This window comes from Myotis lucifugus, unplaced genomic scaffold, assembly GCF_000147115.1.
Source record: "Myotis lucifugus unplaced genomic scaffold, Myoluc2.0 scaffold_98, whole genome shotgun sequence".
Lineage (NCBI taxonomy): Eukaryota > Metazoa > Chordata > Mammalia > Chiroptera > Vespertilionidae > Myotis > Myotis lucifugus.
In genome coordinates this window covers 4,103,766-4,117,275 of record NW_005871146.1, presented here as the reverse complement: position 1 = coordinate 4,117,275, position 13,510 = coordinate 4,103,766, and the positions used below count along the sequence as shown (strand labels likewise).

Below are 13,510 nucleotides of genomic sequence, written 5' to 3'. Positions count from 1 at the left end.
GTTTCTGTGCAACTAGGGAGTATTTAAAAGGAGACAAGGCTAAAAATTTAAAAGAGGAGATAGAGAAGAGGTGAGAATCTTAGGGTAGGGGAAACTGGGCTTTCATGCTTTCTCTGTGTGATGCAAATGCTTTGCTCTGTGTGAACAGTCTGCCCTTGTGTAGCCTAACCACATTTACAAGTCACTAAATAAAGAGGAGTGCCTGTTGAGGATTTTCTTCTATTTGTTTTGCTGCTCTGCTTTTGTTTTTTTTTTTTATCTATGGATTGTTGTTTTTGTGTAAATCCTCACTGGAGGGAGTGAAGGAGGGGAAGAGAGAGAAAAACATCAATGTGAGAGAGACACATCTATTGGTTCCCTCCTGCACACACCTGACCAGGCCAGAGATGGAACCTGCAACCCAGGTATGTGCCCTTCACCAGGAATTGAACTTGAGACCCTTCAGTGGATGGGCGGACCCTCTAACCACTGAGTAATGCCTGCGAGGGTTGTTTGGGGAGGCGGGGTTGTTTGTTTTTTAAATTTTTCTGGAGAATGGCTCACTTTTAGAGATAAGGACTAAGAGGGAGCAGGGAAGAGTGGATACCTTGCCCTAGCTGGTTTGGCTCAATGGATAGAGCATCAGCCTGCAGACTGAAGGGTCCCAGGTTCGATTCTGGCCAAGGGCACTGCCTGGGTTGCAGGCTCGATCCCTAGTAGGGGACGTGCAGGAGACAGCCAGTCAATGATTCTCTCTCATCATTGATGTTTCAATCTTTCCCTCTCCCTTCCTCTCTAAAATCAATAAAATATATTTAAAAAAAAAAAAAAAAGAGTGGGCACCTCACTCTTTCTGGCCTGTCTAGGTGGAAGCCCTGCAGGCTCAGCTGGAAGAACAGACCAAGCTTTCTAGAGAGCAAGTTGAAGGGCTCATGGAGGATAGACGGATCCGCATTGAGGAAATACAGGTTCATCACCAAAGAAATCAGGACAAAATCAAAGAGCTTACCAAAAAGTGAGTGTTGAAGAAAGCTGTACCTAACAGATTTTTAAATTTTTCTGAGTGGCTTTAAAGTTAACAGTCCTATCCTTTTAGCAGCATAGTGTCATAGAACTGACAGGGACCTTGAAAAAATTGTCTTTATCAGACACCCCTGCGCCTAGGTAGGTAGGGATCCAGGCTTTTCTAGGAATGCTATTCTTCTCTTGAAGAGCTGGTGGGTACGTATTTCACATGCTTAATTTAACCCATTTTAGTACTTCAGCTTGATCTTAGTGATTAAGAACTGTACTTTATCCACTGATATGTTATCTGACAATTTGGAGGGCCTTTTTCTTTAACTTGGTCCTTCATGAATCTGGGAAAACGTGACTTTACATTGTCTCTGTACTCACTGCTTTTGTTTCTTACCTGCCTGCCTTTCCTCACCTTTCTGTAATGTGATTTCATCCCCATCCTTTTCTAAGCATACCCTTTCTAGGGTCATCACTGACTTCTTAATTTCTCTGGCCAGTTCTCTTTTTTTTTATGATTTTATTTTTTTTTAATTTTTTTATTGCTTTCAGAGAGGAAGGGAGAGGGAGAGAGAGATAGAAACATCAATGATGAGAATCGTTGATTGGCTGCCTTTTGCATGTCCCCTGCTGGGGATTGAGCCTGCAACCCGAGCATGTGCCCTTGACCAGAATTGAACCTGGACACTTCAGTCCCCAGGCCGATGCTTTATCCACTTAGCCAAACTGCCTAGGGCTGACCAATTATCTCTTTACAGTCCTCATTGTAATTAGTATCTTTTTGCATATTTGGAACCTTCCATAACTCTGTCTTTGAAATTAATCTCTTTTGATATCTGTAACACCTGTCTTTTTTGGTTCTTCTAACCTATCTAATCCTTCTCAGGGTTTTTTTGGTCTGGTTCCAGTGGCCTGACCTGTGCTCTAAAGTCATCTTCAGTTGAATATGTTTGAACACCTCAAATTGACCATGAAACCAATCTGTTGTGTGTTGTTTTTTTTTCCCAACAAGCACCCCTTCCCCCATCTCAAACCTCCCACTTCATTCTCTTTCCCATTTAGTTTAATGACATCACATCCAGTTTCCCAGGCTTGAAACTTCAGGATTATCTTCAACTCCTCACTCTTATTCCCTAATTCCAGGCCCTATTGAGTGCAAGTCTAAGAAGCCTCTCAAATCATTCTCTGCCTTTTCATTCTTACCATATTGGTTCAAGTTATATTCCTGTTTATAGTGTTGAAATAATCTAAGTGTTCTTCCTAGCATTGGTCCCTTTGTATTCATTCTATAGTCTTCCTCACTATTACTAGTAGCTCCTGCAGTAGAACTTATCAAGTGCTTAAAAACATTTGATAGTTCCCTGTTTAGCTTATGATAAAGGCCTAATACCTTAGCATAAATTATTAGGTACTTCATCTGGCACTAAATTAACCTTTCAGTCTCACCTCCTTTTCTGTTGCTGTAGTTCACCTTGTCCTTCAGCCAGAATAATAATATCTGTTGTTTATGGAACACTTGCTATGTGGTAGATACCTTGCAATGCAGTGTTACTTCTTCTCTGAAGACTTCCCAAGGCAGAATTAAATTATTCCTCCTCCATATTCCCATAATGATTAGCATGCTTCTACGATGACACTTATCATCGCCTATTGTAATTACTAGAGGCCCGGTGCATAACATTTGTGCACTGGGGGGTGGGGGGGTCCCTCAGTCTGACTGCGCGCTCTTGCAGTCTGGGATTCCTTGGGGGATGTCCCACAGGGGAGCGGGCCTAAGCCAGCAGTCATACATCCCCCGAGGGGTTCTTAGTGCTGCCGTGGAGGCAGGAGAGGCTCCCGCCACCGCCATTGCGCTCGCCAGCCGTTAGCCCGGCTTCTGTGCTCCCCCTGTGGGAGCATACTGACCACCAGGGGGCAGCTCCTGCGTTGAGTGTATGCCCCCTGTTGGTCAGTGCACATCATAGTGACTGGTTGTTCCGCTGTTTGTCTGATTTGCATATTAGGGTTTTATTATATAGGATGCCTTTTTTCCTGCAGGGTCTTGCCCTGTGTGCATAATAGGTGCACAATAAACATCTGTTGAATACTTGGTGATATTTATCAAGTTGCATCTTACCATCTCTTTTCTATGTTAAACATTCCTACATTTTAAAATACTTATTCATATATTCTTCATCCCTTCATTGTTTTTTTATTGTCTTCTCAAACTTTCATAGTGTAAGGTTGATCTCTTACCTCCTCCCCCTCCCCTGCCTTCCCGCTGTAGTTTGACAGTCTGTTCAATGCTTCTTTGCCTCTATCTCTTCCTTCATTTTAAAGTGTTCTTGATTAAAGTTGCATATTCAAATTAAGATATTCAAATTAAGATTTATGACCAATGCAGGCTAGAAAATTTCCTATCTTAGGTATATTGTACTTATGCATAATAGCATTTTCACTTTTCACTGGATTGTAATTGTTTTTAAAGGAACAGTATTTTTTTAGCTCTTTATTGTTGAGTATTACAGATGTTCCCCCACAATTTTCCCCCCAATTGTCCCCCTCCACTGGATCCTGCCCCACCCCAGGCATTCACCAACCTATTTATTGTCTGTGTCCATGGGTAATGCATGTATGCATGTAAGTTCTTTGGTTAATCTCTTCCCGTCCCTCCTCCTCCATTCCCTCTGAGATTCATCAGTCTATTTAATGTTTTCATGCCTCTGGTTCTATTTTATTCATCAATTAATTTTGTTCATTAGATTTCTTGTTCATTTATTTTGATTGTTAGATTCAGTTTTTGATAGATATGTATTTATTGCCATCTTATTGTTTATATTGTGATCTTTTTCTCCTCCTTCTACTCCTCCTCTTTCCTCCTTTTTCCTTCCTCCTTCCTCCTTCCCCCTCCTCCCTTTTCTTAAGAATACCCTTTAACATCTCATGTAATACTGGTTTGTTGATGATGAACTCCTTTAACTTTTTCTTGTCCGTGAAGCTCTTTATCGGACCTTTAATTCTAAATGAGAGCTTTGCTGAGTAGAGTAATCTTGGTTGTAGGTCCTTGCTATTCATCACTTTGAATAGTGTCCTTGCCACTCCCTTCTGGCCTGCAAAGCTTCTGTTGAGAAATCAGCTGACAGTCGTATGGGTGCTTACTTGTAGGTAACTAACTGCTTTTCTCTTGCTGCTTTTAATATTTTCTCTTTGTCTTTAACCTTCGTCATTTAAATTATAATGTGTCTTGGTTTGGGCCTCTTTGGGTTCATCTTGTTTGGGATTCTGTGCTTCCTGCACTTGTACTAGTATGTCTATTTCTTTCACCAGGTAAGGGAAGTTTTCTGTCATTATTTCTTCAAATAGGTTTTTAACTTCTTGCTCCCTCTCTTCTCTTTCTCGCAGCCCTATGATGTGAATAGTTTGCTTGAAGTTGTCCCAGAGGCTCCTTAGTCTTCATATTTTTTGGATTCTTTTTTCTTTTTGCTGTTCTGATTGGGTGTTTTTAGTTCCTCATATTCCAAATTGCTGAGTTGATTCTTGGTGTCCTCTACTCTACTGTTTTTTTTTTTTTTAATTTCATTTTATTGTTTAAGGTATTACAAATAATACATAAGTCTCCTTTATTCCCCCCATTGACCTCCACCCGGCCTCCTCTACCCCCCAGCACTTGCCCTCACCCTCTTCCCCCCAGTGTCTTGTGTCTATTGGTTGTGCTTATATGCATGCATACAAGTCCTTTGGTTGATCTCTTACCTCCTCCCCCTCCCCTGCCTTCCTGCTGTAGTTTGACAGTCTGTTCAATGCTTCTTTGCCTCTATCTATTTTTGTTCAACACTTTATAATGTTTTTTATATTCCACAAATGAGTGAGATCATGTGGTATTTATCTTTCACTAACTGGCTTATTTCACTTAACATAATGCTCTCCAGTTTTATTCATGCTGTTGCAAATGGTAAGAATTCCTTCTTTTTTACAGCAGCGTAGTATTCCATTGTGTAGCTGTACCACAGTTTTCTAATCCACTCATCTGCTGATGGGCACTTAGGCTGTTTCCAGATCTTAGCTATTGTAAATTGTGCTGCTATGAACATAGGGGTGCATATATCCTTTCTGATTGGTGTTTCTGTTTTCTTGGGATATATTCCTAGAAGTGGTATTACTGGGTCAAACGGCAGTTCCATTTTTAAATTTTTGAGGAAACACCATACTGTTTTCCACAGTGGCTGCACCAGTCTGCATTCCCACCAGCAGTGAAGGAGGGTTCCTTTTTCTCTGCATCCTCACCAACACTTGTCGTTTGTTGATTTGTTGATGATAGCCATTATGTCAGGTGTGAGATGGTACCTCATTGTTGTTTTGATTTGCATCTCTCGGATGATTAGTGACTTTGAGCATGTTTTCATATGTCTCTTGGCTTTCTGAATGTCCTCTTTCGAAAAGTGTCTATTTAGGTCCTTTGCCCATTTACTCTACTGTTGATTCCTTGTAAGTTATTCTTAATTTCAGTTAGTGAATCCTTCATTTCTGACTGATCATTTTTTATGTTGTTGATGTTCTCACTAAGTTCCTTGAAGTTCTCAACTTCCTTGAGCATCCTTGTAACCATTGTTTTGAATTCTGTATATGGTAGTTTTCTTGCTTCATTTCTTTTACTTCTTTTTCTGGAGATTTCTCCTGTTCTTTCATTTCTGACATGTTTCTTTGTCTCTGCATACTGGCTGCTTTGCTGTATTTGGTTCTATATTAGGTAAAGCTGCTATGTCTCCTGGAATTGGTCGAGTGGCCTTGTCTAGTAGGTGTCCTGTAGGGCCTAGTGGCTCAGCCTCCCCAGTCATCTGAGTTGGGCACTCTAGGTGCGCCCCTGTGTGTGCTGTGTGCACCATCCTGTTGTAGTTGAGCTTGATGGCATCACTAGGAGGAATTGACCTCCAGGCCAATTGGCTGTGCGAACCAGCTGCAACTGCAGCGGAAGAGCTGCTCTGCAGGAGATGCCTCTATGGAGTAGGACTTCAGTGGGGCTTTGGTGCTCATCAAGTCTACCCCTTGAATATGTCACTGGTTGATGTGGTAGGGTTGTAATCTGTTGTGGTCTGAAGCTGACCACCAGGTGCTCTGGCTGTGGGTCCTCCTGCCTGTGTCCTGCCTGGGGCCACCCAGCATGAGCTACAGGGTCATCTGCATATGGCTGCTACTTGCATTGAGTTTGGAGAGGCCAAGCTGTGAAGCAAGGCAGGCTGCTTCTAGTGCTGGGCCTGGGGCCTCTTATTGAGTGGTATGGGACATACTGACACCAGCTGTTGCTTGTTTGAGAGATTTTAGGAAAGTCTGAAGCCTGAGCCAGGACAGGCCATTCATATAGAAAAGCCACTGCAAACAGCTTGGGTGGGGCTACAAATTGGGTGGGGCAGGGTCTCAGTGAATCCAATCAGGGCAGAGCTAACAGTGTGAGCCAGGTTGAGGGAAACTCAGATATGGCAACTTCCTGTTGGCACTGTGTCTCAGCAAAGGGACAGTGACCTCTGCCAGCACTTTTGTCTGAGAGAAAAGCTGCCCCCCAGTTCTTGCCCTGATGCCAGACAATTTAGTTCCTCCCTGTATGTCCCTAGATCCTTTCAAGCTGCTGCCCCAGCATTGGAGCTCAGAGAGAGTGAGTCAGAGTAAGTCTATGTACCGGCCCTTTAAGAGGTACTGCTTGGTACTCCAGCAGCCCCCATGTCACTCATGGTTTTTACAGCCTGGAGTTATGGGGACTTCTCTTCCCAGCACTGGAACCCTGGGCTGAGGAGTCTGGTGTGGGGCTGGGACCTCTTATTCCTTACAATGGAGCAAGAAAATGAGGGGGGGCTCTGCGGCCAAGATATCCCTCTGGATTAAAAAAACTCCACACGTGGCTGTGTGACCAACCATTCCACACCTCCCACCTTCCTACCAGTCTCAACGTGGCTTCTGCTTTAATTCTGCAGTTTGGGGCCTTCCATTCAGCCAGATTTGAGGTGGTACTGAATGATGGTTGTTCTGTGGTTTAGTTGTAATTTTGATGTGGTCGTGGGAGGATGCAAGAGCTGCTTTTACCTATGCCGTCATCTTGGCTCCTCCTCCTGGGAACAGTATTTTTTAATTGTCATAGTAATTTGTAATTTTATATTTGTTTTTCAGAATATTAATAACCATCCTTGTTTAGCATCATCTGCATGTCTGACCACATGATCAGTTCCTTCCATTATGTCATCCTAAGGATATTAAATGGCATGAAATCCAAGTGCCCTTTTGGTGTCACTTTCAAACCATTGATACATTAACAAGACCATACTTCCCAGTCTGTAATTGAGAACATAATGTCAGATAAAATAACTCATTGAAAGGAAGAGATAACCTTGTGGTAACTGAATCAGTCCCTCCCTCTTTATACACATACATATATCTAAATATATATATTTTAACTTACTGACAGTTATTCTACTTTGTGCCTGGCATTAGGCTATCATTTTTCTCTTATCTTTTACTCATGAAAAGAACTAAATGGATCTGACATTATTTGTTCTGTGGAAAATTATAGTGATTGTCTCACAGTATTTAATATTCTTTGCAAACAGCTAGATTATTTGATACAGTATTTTTCTAGGTGTTGCTATTAAATCAATGGGTTGCTTACTTCTAGGGATATTCTTTGTTATAGAGAGAAACATCATTTTTCTATATTTCAATAATCAGCAGGAATCTGTTTAGTACCTTGTGTATGTCTATTAGTTTGGTGATAGTGGGACAAAGATATATGATAAGTAAGTATATGCTTTCACTCAGGTTGGAAAACATGCATGTTGACAGTTAGAACCTGACAGTTTATAAGCAAGTTGAATTATAACACAGGAGACCAGATTTAAACTGATAAAGAATTTCAGGTCGAGCCGAAACCGGTTTGGCTCAGTGGATAGAGCGTCGGCCTGCGGACTGAAAGGTCCCAGGTTCGATTCCGGTCAAGGGCATGTACCTGGGTTGCGGGCACATCCCCAGTGGGAGATGTGCAGGAGGCAGCTGGTCGATGTTTCTCTCTCATCGATGTTTCTAACTCTCTATCTCTCTCCCTTCCTCTCTGTAAAAAATCAATAAAATATATTAAAAAAAAAAAAAAAAGAATTTCAGGTCGAAACCGGTTTGGCTCAGTGGATAGAGCGTCAGCCTGCGGACTGAAGGGTCCCAGGTTCGATTCTGGTCAAGGGCATGTACCTTGGTTGCGGGCACATCCCCAGTGGGGAGTGTGCAGGGGGCAGCTGATCGATGTTCTCTCTCATCGATGTTTCTAACTCTCTCTCTCCCTTCCTCTCTGTAAAAAATCAATAAAATATGTTTTTAAAAAAAGAATTTCAGACAATGGAGAAATTAAATGGCCTGAAGTTGTCAAGATGACTGCAGAAAGGAAGTTGATCTTGAAAACAAAACAAGATTTGATATTGTGCAGTTTACATATGGAGCACAGCATAAACAAACGCAAAGCTGTTTTTGATATCTTAGAATTTGTGTTAACCCTCGGTCAGAACACTATGAGTTACTTCTTTATTGTAGTCTAGTGTCTTGGGATAGTCCGTACTTATGCAGGCTATGTGTAAATATTTCTGTAGTCCTAATAACTATATACCCTGCAATTAGTACTTGGAAAAATATATGTAAAGACCAGTTTGTGAAACAGTGAGCATGGGTACATACATTACACTTCGTTCAGTAAAACCTCTGTGGTTGTCAGTAATCAGATTGTATTTTTTAAAACTGCTAATAATAATTTACATAACTTATTATATAATTTTTAAAGAATCCATATCTTTTCTTTGTTTGGAATAACTATGTCGTATGTGCTATGTAAGCATCTTCATGTCCACTTTTGTACTTTCTTTCATAGTCTCCATCACACCCAAGAACTGCTCTATGAGAGCACCAAAGACTTTTTGCAACTTAGATTTGAAAACCAAAATAAGGAGAAGTCGTGGATGCTTGAAAAGGATCAGTTGATGTCAAAGATTAAGCAATACAGGGCACAGTGTAAGAAGAAAGAAGATAAAATTGGAAAAGATTGCCCAGTTGTTCATGAGAGTCATCGCAAGCAAAATGAATATATTAAGGTAGTTTCTGTATATTTACAGAAATTCTTTTTTGTTTGTTCTGCAAGAATTTGAAAAACTCAGAGAATTCCAAAGAACCCCAGAATTATCATACAAGATCCATTTAGTCCAAGAGCTGATGTAGCAACAACCTCAAGAAACAGGTTTCAAAGAATAGCTCATCATTACAGTGTTTAGAGATTTAGAAAATGAAATGATTGATTGATCAATCGATCAATTGATTTATTCATTCATTCAACAAATATTTTCTTTTGTAATTCTCACCAGAGGATACCTTTCCATTGACTTTTGAGAGGGTAGAAGAGAGGAAGTAAGGAAGGGGAGAGAGAGAGAGAGAGAGAGAGAGAGAGAGAAACATAGATGTGAGAGACACATTGATTGGTTGTCTCCCACGTGCACCCCGACTGGGGCAAGGATTGAACCTGTAACCCAGGTACGTGCCCTTGACTGGGAATCAAACCCACAATCCTTTAGTCCTTGGACCGATGCTTTCCCACTGAGCTACACCAGCCAGGGTTCATTCAACAGATATTTAAGGCACTCCTATTATGGGCTAGGCTTTGGGTCTATAGCAGTAAATAAGCTTGACCAGGTCTGCTATCATGGCATTTACATCTCTTTAAAAAATATGTTTTTATTGATTTCAGAGATAAAGGGAAAGAGAGAGAGAGATAGATACACCAATGATATGAGAGAATCATTTTTTGGTTGCCTCCTACTTTCCCCCCCCCCCCCCCCCAACCTGGGAGCCTGCAACCTGGGCATGTGCCCTGATTGGCAGTTGAAATGTGACTTCCTGGTTCATGGGTGCAGGCTCAGCCATTGAACCACACCAGCTATGCATGGCATTTATATCTTAATGGGTGAGAAAACAGAAACATTAACAATCAAAAAAGGGTAGCCCAGACCTAGCTGGTTTAGCTCAGTGGATAGAGTATCGGCCTATGAACTGAAGGTCCTGGATTCGACTCCAGTCAGGGGCACATGCCCAGGTTGCAGCCTAAATCCCAGTGTGGGGCATGCAGGAGGCAGCTGGTTGATGATTCTCCCTCATCGTTGATGTTTCTATCACTCTCTCCCCCTCTCCCTTCCTCTCTGAAATCAATAAAAAATATACTGAAAAAAAGAAAAAGGATAGCCCAGCTGGCGTGCCTCAGTGGTTGAGTGTCGACCTATGAACCAGGAGTTCATGGTTTGATTCCTAGTCAGGGCACATGCACAGGTTGCAGGCTTGATCCCCAATGTGGGGCAGGCTGGAGGTAGCCGATCAGTGATTCTCTCATCGATGTTTTCTCTCTCTCTCTCTCTTTCTCTCTCTCTCTCTCTCCCTCCCTCCCTCCCTCCCTCCCTCCCTCTTCCTTCCTCTCTGAAATCAATAAAAATATATATTTTAAAAAAGGATAGATTATGAGCCTGGGTCAGGTAGCTAGAGCATTGTCCTGATTACCAAGGTTGTGGGTTTGATCCCCTGTCAGGTCACATACAAGAATCAACCAATGAATGCATAAATAAGTGGAACAACAAGTAGATGTTTCTCTCTCTCTCTCTCTCTCTCTCTCTCTCTCTCTCTCTCTTTCTCTAAAATCAGTAAATAAAAATAAAAAATTTAAAAGAGAAAATTATTATGATAAATTGATGTTAAGGAAGTAAAAGGATTATATGAAGATAATATGTAGTTGCTGGGAATCTAGTTTTATGGAGTAGCATCGAGACACTCTCTTAAGCCTGGTGTTTTAACTGAGGCCTGAAAAATGGGATTTAGCTTGCCGTTAGATCTAGGGGGGAGCATTCCAGGGAGAGGGGAGAGCAAGTTTAAAGGCTCTGGAGTATGTATGTTTAAAAAGGAAGTGGTATACAGGGAGGTTGAAGGGTGGCCCTCCATGACTGGTTGCTACACACACCCTCAGCCTCCTGGTGTAACACTTCCTCCTTGCTTATTTCTCTTTAACCTTTTTTTTTTTTTTATTAAATTTTTATTGTTCAGATTACATTTGTTCCTCTTCCCCCCCCCCATAACTCCCCTCCTTCCAGTTCCCGCCCCACCCTCCGCCCTCACTCCCCACCCACTGTCCTCATCCATAGGTGCACGATTTTTGTCCAGTCTCTTCCCGAATCTCCCATTCCCCTTCCCCCCCCAAGAATAGTCAGTCCATTCCCTTTCTATGTCCCTGATTCATTATAATCACCAGTTCATTCTGTACATCAGATTATTTATTCACTTGATTCTTAGATTCACTTGTTGATAGATGCATGTTTGTTGTTCACAATTTGTATCTTTACCTTTTTCTTCTTCCTCTTCTTAAAGGATACCTTTCAGTATTTCGTATAATACTGGTTTAGTGGTGATGAACTCCTTTAGCTTTTCCTTGTCTGTGAAGCTCTTTATCTGACCTTCAATTCTGAATGATAGCTTTGCTGGATAAAGTAATCTTGGTTGTAGGTTCTTGGTATTCAGCACTTTGAATATTTCTTGCCATTCCCTTCTGGCCTGCAAAGTTTCTGTTGAGAAATCAGCTGACAGTCGTATGGGTATTCCCTTGTAGGTAATTGAGTCTCTTTCTCTTGCTGCTTTTAAGATTCTCTCTTTGTCTTTTGCTCTTGGCATTTTAATTATGATGTGTCTTGGTGTGGTCCTCTTTGGATTCCTTTTGTTTGGGGTTCTCTGCACTTCTTGGACCTGTAAGTCCATTTCTTTCACCAGGTGGGGGAAGTTTTCTGCCATTATTTCTTGAAATAGGTTTTCAATATCTTGCTGTCTTTCATCTTCTGGCACCCCTATTATTCTGATGTTGGTACGCTTGAAACTGTCCCAGAGGCTCCTTACACTATCTTCATATTTTTGGATTCTTTTTTCATTTTGCTTTTCCAGTTGGGTGTTTTTTGTCAAATCTTTGGTTTGATTCTTGTGCTCCTCTGGTCTGCTATTGGGTATAATATTCTTTATTTCAGTCCGTGTATGCTTACTTTCTAATTTCTTTATCGTAGCATCGAGGGTCTCATTAGTTTTCGTGAGGCTCTGCTCAAGTTTATAGCAAGCCCTCAAAATTGCGATTCTTAGCTCCATATCCTCCATTTCTGTCATGTTTTTTTGTCTCCGCATCTTTTATGCTTTCTTGGTGCACCCCCTTGTGGTCTTTGTGCGCAGTCTTGTTCTAGCCAAGCCTTAATTGTTGTAGTTAACACTAGAGGGATTTGACCACCAGGCCGACTGGCTGTAGGAATCAGCTGTGTGGAAAACTTCAGTCCTCTGGGGAGGCGCTAGTCCAGCCTTTGCCTGAGGCGATCGGCAAATGGCTCTGCTCAGGGCCTGGGCGGGGCGGGCTCAACAGGGCGGGGGGAGGGAGCAGCTATGGCTGCTCTCAGTCCGTCTCCAGGGGCTCTACCTCTCTGTCCCCACAACCGCTGCAAACCTCGGAGGGACCGTAGCCAGACAGTCCCGCTTCTCCCGTTTGAGTCTGGGTCCCTAGAGACTCGCCCGGATCTGTAGCCCAGAGTCTGAGACTCACTCCTGATTGAAAACGACAACCGCGCCCTCAGCCACCAGCCCGCTTTGCGCGCGCACCGCCACACCACCGTACCTTTAAATTTTCCACACTGCGCCTCCTCTAAGCCTCGTAATGCTGTTGTTTTTCCTTCTAGTTGAAGAGTCTCTCCTCAGCCAGCCTTCCTGTGGTTCTGGGTGATGTCCGTTCCGTCTTTTAGTTGTATTTTTGAAGTGGTTGTTCGAGGCAGCAAACTCCGGTGTTTACCTATGCCGCCATCTTGGTTTCTCTCTCTTTAACCTTATATTCTTCCTTTTGCTTGTCCATACTCCAGGACCTTTAAACTTACTCTTTTCTCTGCCTAGAATGCTCTTTCCCCAGGTCTGTATTTAAGGAAGGAACACGATCTTACTTAGCTTTTTTTAAAGATCATTCTGACTTCTCAGTGTGACATGTATAAGTATTGTTGATGTTTCTTTCTTTTTAAAGAACTTCAGAAATGTGCCCCAAACATGTACAGTAGTTCCTTGGTATCTGCAGGGCATTGGTTCCAGACACCAAAATCCATGGTTGCTCAAGTTCCATATATAAAATAGCATAGTATTTATATTAATCTATACACATCCTCCCATATAGTTTAAATCATCTCTACTCATAATACCTAATACAATGTAAATGCTATGTAGCCCGGTTGGTGTTGCTCAGCGGTTGAGCACTGACCTATGAACCAGGAGGTCATGGTTCGATTCCCAGTTAGGGCACATGCCCAAGTTGTGGGCTCCATCCCCAGTAGGGGGCGTGCAAAAGTGGCAGCCTATCAGTGATTCTCATCATTGATTTTTCTATCTCTTCTCTCTCTGAAATCAATGAAAAAAGTATTTTTTTAAAGAAACAACATGTAGATGCTATGTAAATGGTGGTATACTATATCATTATGGCAGCGAT

General features: G+C 42.1%; 1 protein-coding gene across 1 annotated transcript in view; it reads left to right on the top strand.

The window, feature by feature from the left end:
* Positions 1-824: 824 nt before the first annotated feature.
* The window catches only part of CCDC77 (coiled-coil domain containing 77), a 15,863-nt gene continuing 3,177 nt past the window's right edge, over positions 825-13,510 (top strand). The window contains exons 1-2 of the mRNA XM_014458659.2: positions 825-994; positions 8,864-9,083. Of these exons, the coding sequence (XP_014314145.1) occupies positions 912-994; positions 8,864-9,083 (303 nt within the window). The 5' untranslated portion in view covers positions 825-911. The remainder of the gene's footprint in view (positions 995-8,863; positions 9,084-13,510) is intronic.